The sequence below is a fragment of the Terrapene carolina genome, unplaced genomic scaffold, assembly GCF_002925995.2.
Source record: "Terrapene carolina triunguis isolate 2854851 unplaced genomic scaffold, T_m_triunguis-2.0 Scaffold68, whole genome shotgun sequence".
Lineage (NCBI taxonomy): Eukaryota > Metazoa > Chordata > Testudines > Emydidae > Terrapene > Terrapene triunguis.
The window spans coordinates 59,722,547-59,744,077 of record NW_020664419.1 but is presented as its reverse complement, the minus strand read 5'-3'; the positions used below and the strand labels follow the sequence as shown (position 1 = coordinate 59,744,077).

Here is a 21,531-nt window from a genome sequence, read left to right as displayed (position 1 = left end):
TTTACTTTTCATTTGCCCCTCACTTTTTGCCTTTACTATGGAAAAAGGTGGGGAAAACCACATATTGCTTCAGCTTCACTGTGCAAAAGGAGAGAAATGCAGATGATATATCCATGGCACTCAATTTTTAAAAAGCATATAATAGCAACTCAGTGAGATTCTACTCTGTTTGTGCTTGCAACATAGTATGCATTGTTCCTAAAGATCATTTCAAAATGTAAGTCCAAAAACTTATTTGGGACAGTTTTTATATTCACTGCACCATGCATGATGTCTTTTGTATTAGTGTTGTATCCTTGCTCCTTCTTAATAATATTAATATCTTCTTTTAAAAAAACAGAGAAAAAGTTTTATTAATATACTTTTATTTTTCATGGAATTGCATATAATTTTCTTTTATCTGTATTTTAAATATGCCAGGGCTCTTTATGTGGATTTATATGGATTTTTCTGAAAGATTTTATTTTTTGTTTTTTTGTTTTTTATGCTTCAATGCAGATAATTGTAATTTTAGTTACAGAAATTTGACAAGAATAGTTATTGAACTGTTAAGCTAATAATTAATAAAATGTTACTACACTTCATTAGTGAAAAATCAGTTAAGCCCCAAAAATACGATACATTTTATTTTAATAAATTTGATATTTTGCACATTATATAACTAAGAGTTGCATGATTATACAGCAGTTATCTACAGGTATATAATATTATATCTACTGTAAAAGATATGTAGTAGTAGACTTTTCCTATTTAACCTGTTAACTGGCAATACAATATGGTCATGAGAATTGAAGTCTCATTTTAAAGGAGGTTTAATAATTTGTAATCTGGTTCTTTCTATATGCTTAGTGATACTAAAAACTAAGACCAGAAGTGTTCAAGTAAAGCATTCCTTATATTCTTATATTTCTCTGCCTGAGAACTGAGATAAAGTTTATTCATAATTGATTAATGAAAATGGGTCAGTAATAGCCTACTTAGCCCACTGTAAATCTGTGCAGTGCATGTGTATGTCCAGAATGAGAAATGGCACGAGGTTTTACCCTCCCCCCCACAGACTTTCTTTGACCAGGTGTTGGCAGGTTTCAGGCTGTGAATAATAATCTTTTGTATTAAAGGACAGTCGTCTGGCAGCTTGGATGAATTATCTGTGTTTTAGGGTCTGATGGATTTGTGGTCCATAGTAAGTTGTCCTCCGTTATGCTCTATTGAATGGTGTATCATTGTAATTTACAAATTATTTTTTAAAGAGATCAATGAGTCATTACTTAATTATGAAAGGGACATTAGGATGGAAGCAGCAGTTCTTATCCACACAAAAAGTAATATGTTTGACACCTTTAAATTTACCACAATAACTAATGTGAAAGTTATCAATGAGCCTATCCTTCAGTATCATCCACCCTTTTAAACTTACTGTACCTTATAAGAAAATCATGTTTCAATTGCCATCTCCCTCTCTATTTTCAAGACAGGATCAGGGCTCCTGTTTGATCAAGTTACTTTCTGTAGAACACAGATTTGAATGGGATTTGAGGTATGATTGCTGTGTTCAGATGGTAGCAATGTTGTGATAACAGAACCCAAGAAACGTGCTAACAAGTTCAGTTCTCATTGCTAATACGTACAAGGCTCCAAATTCCAAGTCACTGCCAAGGAATTCTTCCAACATACTTGTATCCACCATAGCATTCTCCAGGGCTCCATGCACATCTTGCCCTTCAATTAAAAACAAAGAAAGATTTGACATTCAGTCCATGGTTCCTCCAGATCCTAATACTCCAGACTCCAGCACATGCAGAATGCTGTAGCCCACTTTCTCATGTGTACAAAAGGCAACCACATCGCCCCTGCCTTCAAACAAAACCCTCCTGCACATGATAGAAGGGCCACGATTGCATGTGCAAATCTAGCCCCAGTATGAAAGGAGGGATGGGAAATGTGGAAAGCAGTGGGCAGCCTGGAAGAGGTAGTGGGAGAAGACAGAGCAGCTCTAGACATGAGAAGTTTTCTTCACATCACACTTTGAGAACCATTGTTTGCATACATCATTCAGTGAAATGTAAGTGTGAGGTAGGTAGATGTAGGTCCATATTTTGCACCTTAAAATGCAGGTATTGAAGACTATTTCATTTCATAATCATCTGCTTGCTGGAATCAGTTATCAATACAAAGCAACTAGTTTAGAAATCAGGGGTTCTAATATTTTACTCCATTACTAGACTTGGGCTGTCAAACTGTTTTTGAAACACTTTGAAACACATAAAATCCACTTTCCTTTGAATTGGTTTAACTTTAGAAGAACAGAACAAAATATCAGAAATCTGATGCTAGGTGTTGTCTTCCTGATATTTTCCTTACAAAACCAAAGCACTAACATATAGAATTTTGTAATGAGTGGAAAGGTTCAGTACTTTGTCCTTCGTTGCTTAGTAACTGGAGGCTATAAATGGATTTTATGATTATAAGGTCTATAGCATTAACAAGGACTTTTTCAAAAGTCAGCTGGAACTCCCTAGAAAGATAAACGATCTTACTTTTAAAAATACTTTGTGGCCTTTCTGGGCTCATAATAAATATAGAATAAGTAAGGCTGCATGGACAACACTGTTAGGCATCTGCATGTGTAAATGGTTATGCTCTTAAGTTCCATTCTGCTCTACTTTTTTCCTCTTCTCAATCTGAGATGACTTCTGCTAGTAACTTTGGACATCATTTAACTGCCAACACCCAAATCTGCATCTGTCAGTTTACACAACTCCCTTCTATGTACCTGCCAGCGCCCAGCTGTAGCATTACTTCCAACTTCTACTATGTTCTGTGATCACAAGGCAATTTATGAAATGTGTATTTAGGAATCACTCTCTCGTTACCAAAATGGAGTTACTTCTGTTTGCTACAGAATCCCAGCTTTACTGTCCTCAGCACAACAGGTAATAGGGAAGAGTTTGAATAGTTTGAAGAGGTGTGATTGACATTCCCTCTTTCACCACAGTCAAATTTTAAAAAGCAAAACCTAGTGGGAATCATTAACATTTCAAGTATGGTAAACACACAGAAAAAATGGTTACCTACCTTTCACATCCATTCTATTCTAGGTGTGTACACGCCCATGTGCGCAGTCATCAGAGACTTTTGCCTTAGCGGTATCTGTAGGGTCGGCTGTGGTGCCCCCTTGAATGTCGCACTCATGCGTCAGTATATTAGGCACCGCTGACCCTACCTCCTCTCAGTTCCTTCTTGCCAGCAACTCTGACAGAGGGGGAGGAGGGCGGGTAATGGAATGGACATGAGCAACACGTCTCGAAGAACAACAGTTACGAAAGATAGGTTTTTCTTTGAGTGCTTGCTCATGTCGATTCCATTCTAGGTGACTCACAAGCAGTATCTACGGAAGTGGGCTCAGAATGTGCAGTTTCGCAGCTTGCAGTACTCCCCTACTGAAGCTAGCATTGTCCCAGGCCTGCTGGGTAAGTGTGTAGTGGGACATAAATATATGGACGGACAACCAGGTGGCCGCCCTACAGATGTCCTGGATAGGCATCTGGGCCAGAAAAGCCGCTGAAGAGCCTACACTCTGGTCAAGTGGGTGGTGACAATTGCCGGGGGCAGCACCTTCGCTTGATTGTAGCAGCAGCAGATGCAGCTGGTGATCCAAGAAGAAATTCTTTGGGTGGATACAGGGTGACCTTTCATCCTGTCAGCCACTGATTGCATAGACATACAGAATGGCTTGGTTCGATCAATGTAGAAGGCTAGTAACCTCCTAAAGTCCAAGGCATGCAGTCTACGCTGCTCCTCTGACTTATACGGCTTTGGAAAGAAGACTGGTAAGTAAATGTCCTGGCTTGAATGAAACTGAGACCCCACCTTGGGCAGGAAAGCTGGGTGCAGTCTCAGCTGGACCTTGTCCTTGTTGAAGACCTTATAGGGTGGTTCCAAGATGTGTGAGGACGAAAGTTTTTACAAATACGACACTTGTCCTCCTATGGGCTTCCCCCAAACACTTCAGGCAGCTGTCATGGGGGTCACTGATCGGCATCGGCCTGCTGCATGACGCACATGACTTGAAGCCAGGCGAGCGGGGCATGCTCTGCTTGGGGACGAAGTGCCAGCCGGGACTCTAAGTACTCTAACTTAACACTACAAAGACCTAGGGCTGGTCCACACTAACCCCCCACTTCGAACTAAGATACGCAACTTCAGCTACGTGGATAACGTAGCTGAAGTTGAAGTATCTTAGTTCGAACTTACCGCGGGTCCACACATGGCAGGCAGGCTCCCCCGTCGACTCCACGTACTCCTCTTGCGGAGCAGGAGTACCGGCGTCGACGGCGAGCACTTCCGGGATCGATCCCAGAAGATCGATTGCTTACCGCCGGACCCGGAGGTAAGTATAGACATACCCTAACTATGTACAGATTAGGTAGAACAAAGGTCTATGAAGAACTGCTAATGCTCTTGCAAACAGCAAGATGAGGCACTCCAACCAACCGTCATGGGCAGTAAGAAGGAACTGAGAGGGCATAGGGTTGGCACCTAATATACCGACGCATGAGCGTGGCACTCCAGGGGGCGCCACAGCTGGCCCTATGGATACCGCTAAGGCAAAAGTTTCCAACAACTGTGCACGTGGGCACGCACACACCTAGAATGGAATCAACATGAGCAAACACTCAAAGAACAACAACAACGACAAAAACCTTTTACGACCACTTCAGTGTACAGGTTAAACATGAACATTTAAAAAGGACAGACAAGGTCTTTCAGGTGCCTGTTCCCAGACTTACTGTGCCCTCAATGTATTTTCTCAGAGAGTGAACTTGATATCTCCTTTTTCTAATATGTCCCAAATAAGACTTTCCTGTTTAGAGGAAAGATTTGCCTCAGTCATCCTTTTGTTTTTTCATTTTCCAATCTCTCATCCAAGTAGAAATTGCTCTTTATTTCAACCTGTGAACACTGAAATATTTTCTCTTTAAACTTGTGCCTAGCAAAAATTGTGTTAAAATGTTTGCCACTCCACCCATGTAGCAATCGTGAAACAGCACTGATCCGAAGAGACCTAAAAATGGTGCGTGTGCGCACACACACACACACACACACACACACACACTTGATAGGTGTTTGGAATAATATCTGCTTACATTAATGGCAAAAAAGTTTGCATTTGATGGGATACATGTGTTCACACCCTACATGCCATTGTAATAATCTTTGTACAAAGTATGCCTTGTAAAGTATCATTGGAAACCTCAATTTGCTGGTCAGTATTGTCCTGATAAAATGTGTGTAGCAACATTGTATGTGAAATTATAAGATCCCCGGATGATGTTATTAACACATGTTCCAAACCCCACAGCCCTGCCTAGGCAGAAGTCAGACCCATTCTGGCAGATGAAGACCAGGCTTCCGTTATGCGTGCCTTCTGCACTTCTCGGCTGGACGACAGCAATGTGAAATGCTTGGGCATGAAACCTTCAGCACTTAGGAAACTCCAACTAGTCAAAATGCTGCAGCACTCTCTTGAGCAACACAGGCCGCTGTGAACACATCAGACATGTCCTCTGCTCTCTCTACTGGCTTCCTATAGAATTTCAAATCCAGTTTATGGTTTTGGTCCTTATCTTCAAAGTGCTCCATGGTCTGGGCTTGAAAACATCACCTAAAGCTCCTGGACAAAGATTGTGGTCAATTCAGCAGTTCCTCTGGCACAATGGAACTCTCAACAATAAGAGTAAAGCTGTCTGAAGGAAGACAGGACCTTCTCTGGAGGTGGTCTGAGCCTGTGCAATGAACTGCCCTAGGAACTAAGGACCATCACAAACTTCACCATTTTCCTTGCCAAGTGACAGGTGTATTTCTTTGACCTTGCCTTCTCTAACAAACACATAGCAACAGATACGCTTAACTACCAAAACAAGACACTCCACTCCATACATTTCTCTCTTTGGGGAGAGCAAAAGAGGACAAACAACACGTGATAGATGTGTAGTCTCTTTACACTACTAAAATTATCTCAAATACTAGGGTAATGGGTGCAGTATAGATACCTACAAAGAATAGAATAGTAGTTGACATCATATGTAGTGAGTGTGACAACTACCCTAAATTGAAGCAAAATCCAACTAACATACTTGCTCCTTTTTGTGCTTTACCTGTGGCTTTAAAAGTAGCCACTGGCCTCTGAACACCAACTCTTGTCAGATGACAAGGTTATTAAGCTGTTTGTAACCCTGACTCATAATACGTGACTGTGGCCAGAAAATGAAATTCAGCCTTTTACCAGCACTGCTCTGTATGACACCTGTATTACAATGGTATGCTATTAACTCACTCTACTTAGAAGAACAAATATTGTATAGGAAACATCTTTCCAAACTTTGTCTTGTTACTTTGACATTAATTGTAAGACAAAGCTTTCATCTAGTTCCCAGAACACATGCTGTACATCCAGTATACTTAAAGGGTTAAAACCCTTAGTGATTATAGTTAGAGAAGTGGGGCCCGCTAAAAATGCTGCTGCAATTCTCCCAGGGTGAGATTCCATTGCTGCATTATCATTGCCACAGAAGTCACCAGTGTATGGTTCATAGTTCTTCTAAATCCTTGCTTTGGAAGTGACCTTTCTGGGGTGCTCTGCAGGTACTTCCAGCATGCTTAGACATAGTTTTCAACAGACCTCCCAGATTAAATTCCCGATTTTCATAAAGTATCTAACAGTTACTTAGTACAATGCAAGGTTTGTTAGAAACCCACCAGTCTGTTTAATGCAAAATTAAATCTTTCTGAAAGCAAAGAGAAGAAACAGTTTAACTTTCATTTTCAGTATATTTTTTTCTCAGATTCACATTAATAGTATGAACTCCTTAGCTTATAAAAGGAACACAGGGTAACGGAAGATCTATAGTTATTAACTAAATAAGTTAATGTATTGGATGAGGCTTTTTTATATTACACTAAGGTCCAGTTTCACATCAAGAGTATTTACATCTGAGTTATGGCAGTGAGAACAAATATCCCAGCCAATTCAAATTAAATTTTTTTGACAAAGTGAAAAATCAGGGAAGAAAAAAAAAAAAAAAAAAGGAAGTAGCATGTTTTTTTGTCTATCATCTAAATTTGAACAACCATTTAGAACAGGTTGCATTCAGTGTTAGGAGGCTTGAGAAATTAGGTTTATTTGATTACAGAAATCAAAAAATGGAAATATTCATAGATTCCAAGGCCAGAAGGGATAACTTATGTCGTCTGACCTCCTGCATAACACAGGCCATAAAACTTCCCCCACATAATTTCTAGAGTGTATCTTTCAGTGTATTCAATCTTGATTTAGAAATTGCGAGTGATGGAGTCTTTACCTTACCCTTGGTAAATTGTTCCAATGGTTAATTACCCTGACTGTTAAAAATTTACCTTATTTCCAGTCTGAAATTTGTCTAGCTTCAACTTCCAGCCATTGGATAATGTTATATCTTTCTCTGCTAGACTGAAGAGTCCATTACGAAATATTTCTTCCCCATGTAAGCACTCTTGGTTAAGCTATATAGATGGAGCTCTTTGAGCCCATCACTATAAGACATGTTTTCTAATCCTTTAATCATTCTCGTGGCTCTTTTCTGACCTCTCCCCACTTAACATCCTTTTTGAATTGTGGGCACCAGAACTGGACATACACCAGCAGTCACACCACTGCCCAACACAGAGGCAAAATGAGCTCTCTACTCCCACTCAAAATTCCCATTTAGGCATCCCAGGATCACATTAGCCCTTTTGGCCACAGTATTGCACTGGGAGCACATGTTCAGCTGATTAACTACCACGACCCCCAAATCTTTTTCAGGGTCACCGCATCCCAGGATAGAACCCCCCATCCTGTAAGTATTGCCTGCGTTCTTTGTTCCTAGAGGTATACATTTACATTTGGCCGTATTAAAACGCATATTAACTGTGATAGAGAAGAGGAAAGGTGGAGACTGTAGTGAGGTTTGGCTGATGATGAAATCAGTGTGACATCTGGCAAGAAGTTTTTACCGAAAGAAAATTAGACAAAGTTGAAGGTCAGATTACAGCCTCCCAAAAAAGTCCAAGGGAGAGGACTAAAGACACCACGAAAATGATGTTCAGTCAGCTTCAATAGAATAACGTCATGCTGAGCAGGGTTTGGCTCCCACTCTGTGGTGGGGAGAAATGGTTCTCAAGCTCCAGGGACATTGCCATATCCTGAGATTTTCTTTAAAGAGCTCTGGACATTTACTAGGAGTTCCAGCCATTCCCTGGTACTTTCCTCCCTGTCATTCATCACTGGGAACTCCTGGGGATCATGGTTTCCTTTATTTCTATCTCTGCTGTATAAAGGAGAGCATAAAGGAATCCTTCCAGTGCTCTTATGTCATTAGTCCTCATTTACTCTTGCATCCTGTTACATGGAACTTTGATGTAAATATCAGAATATTAAGTGTTTCCACATATTTTCTTCCCCAAACTAAAAATTCAAATTAAAAATATTATTACTATGTCTTATTAAGACGCACATGCCATCTGAAATAGTTTCTCTTTCAGAAATTGTTGAGCTACTTTAGAAACTGTACTCTTACCTTCGAAGAACTGCTGCAGGGCCTCATTTTCTCCCACCACATCCATGACAAGAAGGTAGAATCTATTTTTTTCTTCACAAGTTTAGGGACATCAGACTGTCAAACAGTTGCACTGTCCTCTCTTTTCCAGCTGATGTATTTTTGAACTGTTCATAATCATGTCATTCTGCTGCTAAAGAACATGTCCTGAGTGGATTGATTGTCTTTGCCCCAGGGAAGTTGATTCTTTCAAAACTAATGCTAAGCAATGGACTCAAAGCTTCTACCGCACGCAGGGAAGAACTTGACAAGACTTTAGGAGGAAAATTGTAGAAGGCATATTTTCCTTACTTCATGTGGAAAACTATGTAAAACTAGTCTAATTTCTTCCTTGTTTCAAGGACCTTTGCCCCCAGTAATGCCCTTAGCTACACATGCGCAAGCAAGAAGGCAATAAAAATTACTTATCTTGTATTCGTCCTTCCACACTGGTGTATTTATGTGTAAATGAGTAAGTACTATAGATGAAAATTGATATGATCAAATGTAACAGGAAAACACCACTGATTACCATAATTGTGCATTATCTGGATTTTTATTATGGCTCCCTGCATTATATATGAGTTTCATAAATATGAATTTAACCTCACAATATGCCTGTGGGAAGTAGTATCCCCATTTTACAATCATGAAACTAAAGCACAGAAATTAAGCAACATGCCCAAGGTCACACAAAGTCTGCATCAGAGCTGGGAACTGACCCAAGATCTCCTAAATATAGGGCACTACCACCAGTCCACCTTTCCTCATTTATTTGATGTACATAGAAAAACACTGTATGCACTCCAAGAAGTTTGCTCCCTCTCACCCCAAAGACTAAACTGGAAATCGACCATATCTATGTATGGTGAGTAACTCCAAGAGGCACGTGGCTTGGAATATCAAGGTTTGAATGCAAACTCAAGAAACCTGTATGAAGGCCTGATACAGAGAAGTTAAGATATAATTGCTGTTATGTATCCCTTTAAATCCAGTCACAGAGCTGCATAGTTTCTCCTAAGAAGCTGGTCTCTTAACCATAAAGTTTACACTACACTATAACAGCTGCATAGAGAGGAAATAGGATTTAAGGGGCGGGGGAAAGAAAGAAGACGAGAGAATAGCAGATCAGTGTTAAAGGGTGGTAATTTATTGAGACCAGACTAATAGCCAGGGTCACTGCCTCATGGAAGCCAGAACCCATTGGGTATACCTTTGTAGTCCTTGGCTTTAAAAAAAAAAGTGTGCATGATAAACTTTCAGAGATTAAAAAAAAAATTCCTTTTGTGCCTACACAGTACCAGATACCAAAACAGCTTTTCTGCTGGGATGAGCATTATTTGTAATCAGTTTGTAAATTGTAGATTTTTAGGTATCAGGTATCATTCAGTTACAGAATAAAGTAATTCTGAAAATGGTTTGATTTCAACAGAAAAGTTTCATCTTTCAAATACTCAAAATAAGAAATAATGATAAGTTACGATCTTTAGCAAGCATTTCTGTGTATAGCACAGAAAGATAACCACGAACTGGTAACTACTGAAAAATAGCAACAATTAAACAGAACTTTAGGCTATTATTGCCTTAACAGAATATTAATAACCTTTTGACATTGAATGTTAAAATTCATCCAGCTTTCTACAGTGGAAACCACTGAACGAGTGGTAGGATATTAAAAAATCCTTTTGCCAATGGTTTCAATGAATATGTTGCTGGCAATGGAGAGTGACTGGGGAAAAATGGTATTTTACTATTAGAATGACTACATCAGCCACCCTCCCTTCCTGAAATACTGTGTTATGCACATTTATTCCATTAAATCTTGCAACTCATTCGATTTACTTTTGTGCAAAAATTAGATACCTTTTGCAAGTATATCTTTAGTGGTTAAATCACTTGGAAACTATGTATGTTCGGAATCTTTCATAATAATAAATGAAACATCTGTTTACTACTTCAGTGCTTATTATAATTAGAGCAACAATATAAGCTTTTTTGTCTCTACATTTTAATTTGATAATCAATTTACCCACCAATAATCTTATGATATTTGTAAATGAAGAGCTGCTGTCAGGATCAAAGACAAGCTACTGTTTTTCCCAAAGTGCTTATGTGTGGTAAGTCTGCCATACAGCGCTGGCCATGTTCCATGCATCCTGATCAGCTGTCTGCTGCTGGCAAAAGCAGGCAAAGTGGCACTTGAGCAAAGAAGCATTTTTCTTAAGGAGCCATGATCATCTTTCTTCAGTTTCCCTTTGCAAGCAGTTCTACATGTGAGGAGATTAACAGAAAGAAATTTGCTAATCTTAATTTTCCATCTAAGAAGGAGTGCAGAAATGATTTACATCTGCAATGCCAGTTGACGGAAACTGATGTGTAAAGAATTACTGATTGGATGGTCTTAATATAGGGGGGGAAAGAAGTAAGGGAAAAGAAAACAGATAAATGCAGAGAGAATGAAGGACAGGGTGGGAAGAAAGGCTGCATAACCAGAAGGTGGCTATGAGTAGGACAAAAATTAGAAATCTAACACTGATAACCATAGCATTGTCTCTTTGAGCAGAATTGGTACACCAAAGTTTAGAGGTGAGTTACCTGAACATATCCCCCATTAGAATACTACACAGTACAATTGTTTTTCCATCTCAACTAGTCTTAAGAACACATATGAGCTCCCAGTGCAGTGGTAAAGAGGGGTAATGTGATCCTTGGATGTATAAAAAGGGAAATAGTGAGTAGAAGGGAGTTGATTTTATCTTTGTCTATAGCATTGGGGAGACTGATCATAGAATACTGCATACAGTTCTGGTGTCCATGTTTTTAAAAGGAGGTTAAAAAAAATGAGGAGGATGCAGAAGAGAACCACAAAAATGATTTGAGGACTGGAATAAATGCCTTCTGTGGGAGACTTAAAGACGTCAATCTGTTTAGCTTATCAAAAAGTATATTGAGAGGTGACTTGATTACAGTGGCTAAGTACCTTCTCAAGGAATAAATACTGGGTAGTAAAGGTCTCTTTAGTGTAGGAGAGAAAGCATCATCTCTATTATGTCTTCATATCAAGACTGGATGCCTTTCTGGAGGATTTGCTTTAGCAAAAATACAAGTTAGGATTTAATCAACAAGTTACTTGGCTCAATAAAAGGGGTAACTGGGTGAAATCTAAGGGCCTGTTATTCCCAGGTCAGACCAAATGATCTAATGGTCCTTTCTGGACTTAAACTCTACAAATGAGAAATGTAGGGAGAGGGCAACATTTAAAAAAATATTTCAGAGAACCCCAAATCCTCTTAGATATTTCCTTCTATACTGATGATCAAGTGCCCAGATACTGCAGTGATGGGAATGTTAGAAGTGTTTAAGAGAGACATTTACTCCCACCTATTCAAAAAATTCTGAGATGTACTTCAAACCAACTCTTTTCTAAAGGTCAGTACCGTACAGATTACAGAGTTTAGAGTGACTACGGTGGTGGTGGGGGGTGATGGTTCACATGGCATTCTGCATTATAAACTATACAGAACAGAAAATAAAAACACATCTTCAATCTAACATTTATTTAATCAGAGGTTTTGTTTTCAATTGTAAATTACAATAACTAGTACTTGCCACATTTTGTTCAACTGAAGTATCATATCTAAGCATACACAGCATAGGAGAGTTTAAAACAATCACAGTACTTAGTGCAATTTGCAGAAAGGAGAAAAGATCTTGGACCCACTTGTTGGAAATAAATATCAAGTGACAAAAAATTTCAGCCATTTTAGAGTTTATCCATATCAAAGTTCATGCATGCGCCAGACTGTAAAGAATTAGAGCTCTTCCTTGTAATATCCAAGTTTTGCCAATGACATCTCTTTTCTCAGCTGCATAACTTCCCAAAACATCTGATCCGCTGTACAAAATAGAAAAAGCGTAGAAAAGTTACTGAAACAAAATCTCCATCCTCATTCATTCATGGTTTTTAACTGAGATATGTAGGCTACCTCATTCAAACAATTATTTCACCTTTAGAAAAAATATACAAAGTGGTATGATTTCAAAGCTAATTTCACCAATTTCAAAATCCCATCCTTTTATTTTGCGCAAAGGAACATGCAATGTTTTTCACGATTTTTTTTCGTAAAACATCCCTTCAACAGACAGAAGTCATCCCAGTCAGGAGTGGGCTTTCTATTCACTTTATAACTGCAGATCTGAGAGACCTGACAGCCTGAAAACAAGGCATTTTTAGAGCTCTTTTAAGTGACCTTTGGAATGCTAAGATGTAAAAAATGCAAGAATTTAAAATATTTAGTCCAGAGGCCTTGCCATTATGTGCAATACTAATGCATTAAGGAAACCTTGAATCCCCACATAAAGGGCTTAAACTATTAACCCCTCTGCATCCTTGATTGCTGGTGTGCCTGTTGCCAGAAATGGTTTTCCTTCTGGGGAATCCTTATGAACAGTTTTAAAACAAAGTCTCATAGCAACCTTGCTGACATCTCTGTACCTAACCAGATCATAAAAACATGGAAGTTTGGCAGTCATACATGTATTTGTTAGTCACTTTATTGAATATTGTTTGCAATGTTGTTGTAGTGGTGTTGGTCCCAGGATATGAGACACATATGGATGGAAGAGAGACACTCAAGCTTTCCAGCTACACAGAGCTGAAGAAGAGCTCTGTGTAGCTCAAAAGCTTGTCTCCCTCTTCCACCAACAGAAGTTGGTTCAATAAAAGATATCATCCTACCCACCTTATCTCTCTCACTTTACTGGATGTTAAAGTTGAAGTTTTCCATATGAAAATATCTTCACACTAAAAATGGCCTTTAAAATCAGAAATTTCCATTAAAATTGTGGGGGGCTGCCCCCCCCCTTTAAAAACAAATTGTGGAACAAAAACTGAGCTGCTTTTTTCAGTTTAATCAATTTCCATCTCTCCTATTTCTTCCGAAAGAGGGGATCTTTTTTAGTGGCAAAATGGAAAAAAAAAGGAAGGTGGAGAAAGAGAAGGGAAGAAGATTTTGGATAATGAAAAAGTGTTCCTTTTCAAAATGTGGGAATGAAAACTGAACTGTAACTTCCTCTCCCCTCCCACACACACTTTTTCAACCAGTTCTATTGGATGTAAACAGTAATCTAGTAACATCAAAAATGTATGATTTTATGTATGAAAAATGTTAGCAAATGAGAGTCTTTGTTCTGTGTTTGTATAGCCCCTAACACAAGACGGTACAGTAAATGACTAGGGCTCCTACATGCTACTGTAATAGAAATCATAATCATAATGAATTATATGATTAAACAAATAAGACAACAACAGACACCACTGTTACATCATCATTTTCCTTAGGATCATAGTTCTGACTAAGTATCAGAGGGGTAGCCGTGTTAGTCTGAATCTGTAAAAAGCAACAGAGGGTCCTGTGGCACCTTTAAGACTAACAGAAGTATTGAGAGCATAAGCTTTCGTGGGTAAGAACCTCACTTCTTACTTGCATCTGAAGAAGTGAGGTTCTTACCCACGAAAGCTTAGTTCTGACTAAGTAAATATAAAAGGTATTGCTCAAATTAAGACTAAAAACTAAGTAAAATGTTTTCCCCATCATCTTTCAGAAATTCTTGAAGAAATCTAAGATATAGCTCTATCTAAAATAAAAGAAGATAGCATCAGTTCAAAGAAGCATATAATACAGTATGTGGATGACCACCATAAAAGCCTATATTCCCCTAACTCATAGTATAAATTATCTGAGAAAATATTTGCATAAAGCAACAGGTCCAATTTATATAAAAAAATATTTTTTCCTAAATGTGTAATGTAGCTGAAACATCAAGCCAAAATACTGAGTTCAGAGAATTGTTAAATATTAACAATTCAGGTAAATAGGAAAATGTTTCCAATGTTATCTATTATAATCTTTCCCCTTCAAATAGTTTTCAGTCTTTTAATCTTCACAGTATTGTGGCAAGCATTATATCACAAACTGGGCTAAATATAAGCTTTTTTGGGCAGAACAATATCCTCCTCTTAAATTCAATTGCTTTAAAATTAAGGCCAATTATTTTCCAAGTATACTTCCTGCAATTTCCTTAAATTATTATTAGCAGAAACCTGTGACATATGCATTACATGTATTTGCATTGAACCTGTTCAATACTTAGGCTATGTCTACACTACCACTTACATTGGTGTAACTTATGTCACAAGGGGTGGGAATAAGTCACCCCCAAGTGACATAAGTTACACTGCGCTAAGCACCGGTGTAGAAAGTACTATGTAGCTCTTCTACTGCCAGCATAACTACTGCCACTGATTGAGGGTGGATTAATTAAGTCAACTGGCTTAGAATGGCTACACTAGAGAGCTTACAGCAACACTGCTGTAAGCTCTCTAGTGTAGCCATAGCCTCAGAGGTAGGTTGTCTTCATGTAAAATTTACTAGGGCTGTTGATTAAACGCCGTTAACTCATGCGATTAACTCAAAAAATGTATCACGATTTAAAAAATTAATCATGATTTATTGCAGTTTTAATTGCACGGTTAAACAATAGAATGCCAATTGAAATTTATTACATTTTTTGGATGTTTTTCTATATTTTCATATATATTATATTCTGTGTTGTCATTGAAATCAAAGTGCATATTTTTTATTACAAATATCTGCACTGTAAAAATAATAAACAAAAGAAATAGTATTTTTCAATTCACCTCATACAAGTACTGTAGTGCAATCACTTTGTTGTGAAAGTGCAGCTTACAAATGTAGATTTTTTTTTGTTACATACCTGCACTCAAAAACAAAACAATGTAAAACTTCAGAGCCTACAAGTCCACTCAGTCTTACTTCCTGTTCAGCCAATCGTTAAGACAAACAAGTTTGTTTACATTTACAGGAGATAATGCTGCCCTCTTCTTATTTACAATGTTGCCAGAAAGTGAGAACAGGCATTTGCATGGCACTTTTGTAGCAGGCATTGCAAGGTATTTACATGCCAGATATGCTAAACATTCGTATGTCCCTTCATGCTTCGGCCACCATTCCAGAGAATATGCTTCCATGCTGATGACACTCGTTGAAAAAGTAATGCATTAATTAAATTTGTGACTGAACTCCTTGGGGGAGAATTGTATGTCCCCTGCTCTGTTTTACCCACATTCTGCCATATATTTCATGTTATAGCAGTCTCGGATGATGACCCAGCACATGATGTTCATTTTAAGAACACTTTCACCGCAGATTTCACAAAACGCAAAGAAGGTAACAATGTGAGATTTCTAAAGATAACTACAGCACTCAACCCAAGGTTTAAGAAAATAAAATCCCTTCCAAAATCTGAGGGATGAGGTGTGGAGCATGCTCTCAGAAGTCTTAAAAGAGCAACACTCTGATGCAGAAACTACAGAACCTGAACCACCAAAAAAGAAAATCAACCTTCTGCTGGTGGCATCTGACTCAGATAATGAAAATGAGCATGTGTTGGTCCACACTGCTTTGAATTGTTATTGAGCAGAAGCCATCATCAGCATGGACACATGCCCCCAAGAATGGTGGTTGAAGAATGAAGGCACATATGAATCTTTAGCGCATCTGGCACGTAAATATCTTGCGACGCCGGCTACAACGGTGCCACGAGAACACCTGTTCTCACTTTCAAGTGACATGGTAAACAAGAAGTGACACAACTTACACATCCAACACATTGTTGCCAATATACTGAAGGGGCAATCAACATTACTGAAGTTCTAGAGATAAGAATGGAAACAAGCAATTATGGGAATTTCTTGAAAAGCATCTATATTATTAGCTATGAACATTTAGCAGCTGAAGCACAAGGCAGAGTTTACTCTGATAAAGAAAATTAATGGATTGTGACGGATGTGGGAGCTGCCTGTAATATTTTATGATTATTATACATTCCGTATATGGATCTGATTGTTATTGTGTTTGCTATATGATTACTAAGGATTAATTTAGGTATGAGTTAGTTTGTACCTAGACAGGAAAGCAGACAAACATTTCTGATAACCCTCTATTCACTGATATTTAAAAAGACAATGCAGGTGTCAATTCCTCTCAAGTTTTACCTCCACCATGCTGGGATCAGCAGTCTGGCTGGTGGGGAAGGTTTCAGCTTGAAACCTCTGGGAGACTCCAAGTGAGAAAGAGAAACAAAGAATTTGGGAGTGATTACAAACCTTGAGGCCCTGAAGTTCAGGAGAGAGGGAGACAGAGACTGCAGGGGTGCAGAGCAGTGATAGGGGTGTCTGAATAAGCTAGGCCTACTTAGGCTTTAGATAAGACAGATGAATGTAGACTTGTCTAGAAAACCCTTTTTCTTGTTATGCCTCATTCCTGCTGTTAAGATTAAACAGTACTTTGTTTAGAACAGGCTGTTCTGTGTATTTTCACACTAGTCATAGCTCTCAAAAGGAAGATCACTAGGTCTCAAACTCACTCAGGCTGCTGAGGAATCACAGCTGATACTGTGCCCCAGAAACAAGTCTGAAGGTAGGAGAATTGCAGGATTCCACTCTGAGAGCAGGGAAGGCAAGAGACCTATCTCCTGAAGGAGTCCACTCAGAGACAGAGGGGGGTCAAAGGTGCAGACAGTCCTGAACCGTGACAATATTATTTTACTTCTTTATTAAAAAATAAAGTCATTTGCCTCAAACATGTTAGCAAAACTTAACAGCGAGGGCAAATTTTTAAGTGAGGATAATCAATCATTGGAACTTACTAAGGGATATAGTACATTCTCCATCACCAGACGTGTTTAAATAAAGTCTCTATGTCTTTCTAAGGCCGTGGTCCCCAAACTTTTTTTTGTCTGCGCCCCTCCCCACTTGGTCTGCACACTCCTGGGAGCCACGGTCAGGCACCAGGGCCGGGAACAGGGCCAGCACTGCAGCTGGGGCGTTGGCCGGGAATGGGGACACGGTTGGAGCCGGCAGCCGAGAACAGGCCCACAGTCGGGGCCGGGAGCTGGTTGCCATGGCTGGGGCTGGAGTGGGGCTGGGAGCAGAGCGGGGTTGGGTGTAGCTCCCTCCCCACCCCCTGTGGAGGCTGGCCCAGGCCCCACCACACACCCCTAAAATGTTCCTCCGTGTCCCCTTAGGGGGGCGCGCCACACAGTTTGGGGACCACTGTTGTAAGGGATATGCTCTAATAAAATCAAATTATTGGTCTGGAGGCAAGCGTTGCTGGATGATATTTTGTGACACCTATGCTATGCAAGTCAGATTAGATAATCATAACTGTCCCTCCTGACTTAAAAAAAAGAAAAGAAAAAAAAACAAACCATGAAACTTTGCAAGGTTAGTGCACTTAAAAAATGAAGCTCAAAGCCTACTCCAAAAAGCAGTAAGTTTGCAAAATATCTCTCTAAAATTTTATAAATCTAAATTGTGGGCTGCAGTGTCTTCATAGCAAGTTTAATGTATCCATTTTACTTGAACTGAACAATTCAGATGAGCTGCTTTCCTAATTACTAACCTAGATAGGAGCTTGGATGGAGAGCTAGCTGTCCAAAACTCAGTCCAGACAAGAATGAAGTTGGCAGTTCGGGGAAACAGCCTGAGGAAATGGCAGCAATATTATCGGTTCCCTTTACTGGAAAATTCACCCATTGTTTGTCATTCACATTGTAAACTGGGGGGTCTAAGCAGACCACTTCATGATGTCCTGATAGCAGCGGCTAAAAGCATATTTTCCATCTGCATTTGGCTAAGAGATTGCAATCTTCTTCTCTTGCATATTTTTACATCCTAAGCTCAGAACAACCATTGTTCATGTAAATACTGTATGAGAACACCTAAATGTAATGACTAGTATGCAGGTACCAGCACAGGACCTTTCTGTAATATGTCACTATTGTCTGAAACATATCAAATACCCACTTATGAACAGCAATATTTATACCTGTACCAAACTACAGTTCTTCACTTACCATCTTGCTGCTTTACAAGTCCTTGTTGGATATACCGAATGTATGTAAAGAAGTTACACACAGAAGTGATCTAAACAAATGGAAAATAAAAGGTTATTCTCATGTATTACATATCTGTATGGAAACACAATGTGAGCTCAAAATGAAATCAAGATAAAGGTAGATACTTACCCTGTATCGGCAAAAAGGAGAAATATAGTAATAGCTGCTTGAGTCCCCTAACTTGATTCTATGCTTGCATGATTTACTTTGTCCACTGAGTGCACATTTCCTGTAAAATATAAAATTTGCTTATTTTGCTTTAAATGTCATTTTGGAAACTCAATTGCTTGCAAGTTTTAGGACATAAGATGTATTTTAGTTGTTTTAAACAAAAATATGTAGTAATAGCTGCTTGAGTTCCCCTTCTAGCCTCTTGATTTGTAGTTTGCAATTACTATTCTAGGTTGTCAACTATTATGGTTTACAATGACTATTCTGTTTTTACATTCGCGCCCCATTAAATTTTACTAATTTTAACTTCAAGACCCTTAAGGCAGAAGCTGAGCAAACTTGATCATTCTTAGCCATATATTCCCTCATTCACTACATTTCAAGTTGGCTGAATATAACTTGAAACAATGAGCTAAGGATTTGTTCAATAGAGCTCCTCATCTGTGGAATATGCTATTATATTTTGCATTGTCAATTATTTAAAAACCAGTTAAAGAATTGTGCTTGATATTACATTTATTTGTCCTAAAGCACTGATCTTTTATGTTGTTACACTGCTCAAGCCTGAAACATTTGTGTAAGATGTATTTTTATAAGATCAATTTTGCTTTTATGCTTAAATTTATATTGCACTTTGTATTCAAGGTACTATAAAAATCCTGACTAGAGGGACTGAAGTGAAAGCCTGACAGTAATGTTTTGGGCTGCCCTATAAAAAACTAGGGTCAAATTACAGGTTCATTCCTCCTCCCCTGCCCACTGTTTGAGTGCATCTGAATATAAGCATGCTGGCAGATATAAAACATTGAGTCCCAGGGGAAGGGTCATGTTAGCCAATGGTGATCCAGCTAAACAATTAAGGGAAGGCACTAAGTTTAAAGGGAGTTTCACCTACATTCCTTAGCAGCAGAAAAGGGGGTATTTACAATTTGGAATAATTCATCTTCAGCTTTATCTGATGGAAAAAACTGTTGCTACAATAAAAGCTTAATATATATATATAACTAGAAAAAAGGTTTAGGTTTTTCTGTAGCATCCACCAGCATAGTAACTGCACATCTCACAGGTAAATTAGGCTCCTATGGCAAGGTGAGTAGTGGACTTGAGAAGTTTTTTGCTCTTCTCCCTTCCATTCTACATTATCCAAAATCAGGAAGTAAAAGAACCACACTCTTTTCAAAAATGAAACAAAAGCAACTAAAAGCACAATAGCTAAAATATTCTGTTGTGTTTATCTAAAAAGTATACATTCAGTGTTCATCAGACTAGCTCATCTCAATTTTGGCAAAGCTTTTAGGGAGAGGAGGAAAGACTTCAAAAGCTAGAAAATTTCTCCTGCTATGTTCTTATGGTTATACAAGTCCTTTTAATATGCTAAAAATAATGTAGAAGCTCAAACCAATGCTTGAGAACAAAGATAAACCACTCTGACATGTATCCCATTGATGGAAATAGGAGATAGCCTGTGATGGTGATAAAACACATCACGTCACATGACAGAGAAGAGCGTTCACTACAATTAATGTTAGGGCTCTGTTTATTAGTTTTAAATGAACGGTCATGAGAAACGCGTCAGACTGTGAAATCTGGTCTCCCGCTGTGAAATCTGGTCTTTTGTGTGCTTTTACCCTATACTACACAGATTTCATGTGGGAGACCAGTGTTTCTCAAATTGAGGGTCCTAACCCAAAAGGGAGTTGCAGGGGGGGTCACGGTGTTCACATTCACAGGCTCTTGCAATTTAACTTATTGCATGTAACGTACCTATCTGATGTTAGATCAAACACTCTTCAGGAAAGAGTCCTTGTGAGGGTTTATTTTTGTTTAAGTGTAGATGGTGCTTTAGAACACAAAAGAGCAGCAGAGAAAATTGAAGCCTTAAGTCAAGGACTGGATCATTTAATGAATTAAATATTACACTTCCTTATGTGTCTTACTTAAGTGAAGTACCAAAAGATTCTTAAATTCCTATTATAGGCTTTTCCTGCAGTGCTATTCTGCCTGTGTTTTACATGTGTGATTATTAGTACCACCACCATAGTACCTAGGAAACTTAATCATGGACCAGGGCACCATTATGTTAGGTGTTGTACAAACAGAACAAAAAGATGGTCCCTGTCCTCATTTATTTTCCCCTAACAAAGTTCAGCATAGCATTCTAATATTCCAGATGCAGAGGCCATAAACAAAAGGTTAAGATATATCCAATTTACTAGGGTCATGTAACAATTACAACAGTTCCATCAAACACAACAACCATTCAAATGCCAAATGAAAAATACTGTGCCTCTCATATGACTAAAGTATTTGGTTTAACATACTTTGGTCCCCCACATTCAACTGCAGAAGCTTTCACAAATCGAACAGGTTGCAGGCCAACTGGTTCAATGCTCAGGGTGTTGTTTTCAACAGCCTCCAGAACAGCTGAAGCCAACTACAAAAGGATAGCAAAGAAAGTAATTAGAAGTAGTTTGGCATTATCCAAGTAATATAAGGTTTACATGTATATAAATATAATTTAATCAAAGCAAAGTCTAAACATGCAAATTCAACTACCCAGATAGATAAACTGAATTACAGATGGGTTAAGAATTTGCCCTGTATGTCAATGTAAATAAAACCAAAAGGTCCTAACTCCCAGGCTCCTCTCCAAATAACCCTGAACTCCAAGCTGTGAGGTAACTGCATTTAGAACAACAAAACCAAAAAGTCTAGTTTGTTTTCTTTTTAAACATTAATAGTGAAATTATTCTTCTTCAGCTGA

The 21,531-nt window shown here is 38.6% G+C and overlaps 2 protein-coding genes across 4 annotated transcripts in view; both read right to left on the bottom strand.

Moving 5' to 3' along the window:
• Positions 1-8,643, bottom strand: part of MYRFL (myelin regulatory factor like) — a 61,244-nt gene extending 52,601 nt beyond the window's left edge. Inside the window, exons 1-2 of the mRNA XM_026649003.1 lie at positions 8,598-8,643; positions 1,629-1,719 (exon numbers count right to left, since the gene is read on the bottom strand). Coding sequence (XP_026504788.1) covers positions 1,629-1,719; positions 8,598-8,643 — 137 coding nt within the window. The remainder of the gene's footprint in view (positions 1-1,628; positions 1,720-8,597) is intronic.
• Positions 8,644-12,174: 3,531 nt separating this feature from the next.
• RAB3IP (RAB3A interacting protein) overlaps positions 12,175-21,531 on the bottom strand; it is a 54,297-nt gene continuing 44,940 nt past the window's right edge. For all 3 annotated transcript variants that reach the window (XM_026648796.2, XM_026648797.2, XM_026648799.1), the window contains 4 exons: positions 21,089-21,201; positions 18,726-18,825; positions 18,555-18,624; positions 12,175-12,510 (listed from right to left, as the gene is read on the bottom strand). In XM_026648796.2, coding sequence (XP_026504581.1) covers positions 12,428-12,510; positions 18,555-18,624; positions 18,726-18,825; positions 21,089-21,201 — 366 coding nt within the window. In that variant the 3' untranslated portion in view covers positions 12,175-12,427. The remainder of the gene's footprint in view (positions 12,511-18,554; positions 18,625-18,725; positions 18,826-21,088; positions 21,202-21,531) is intronic.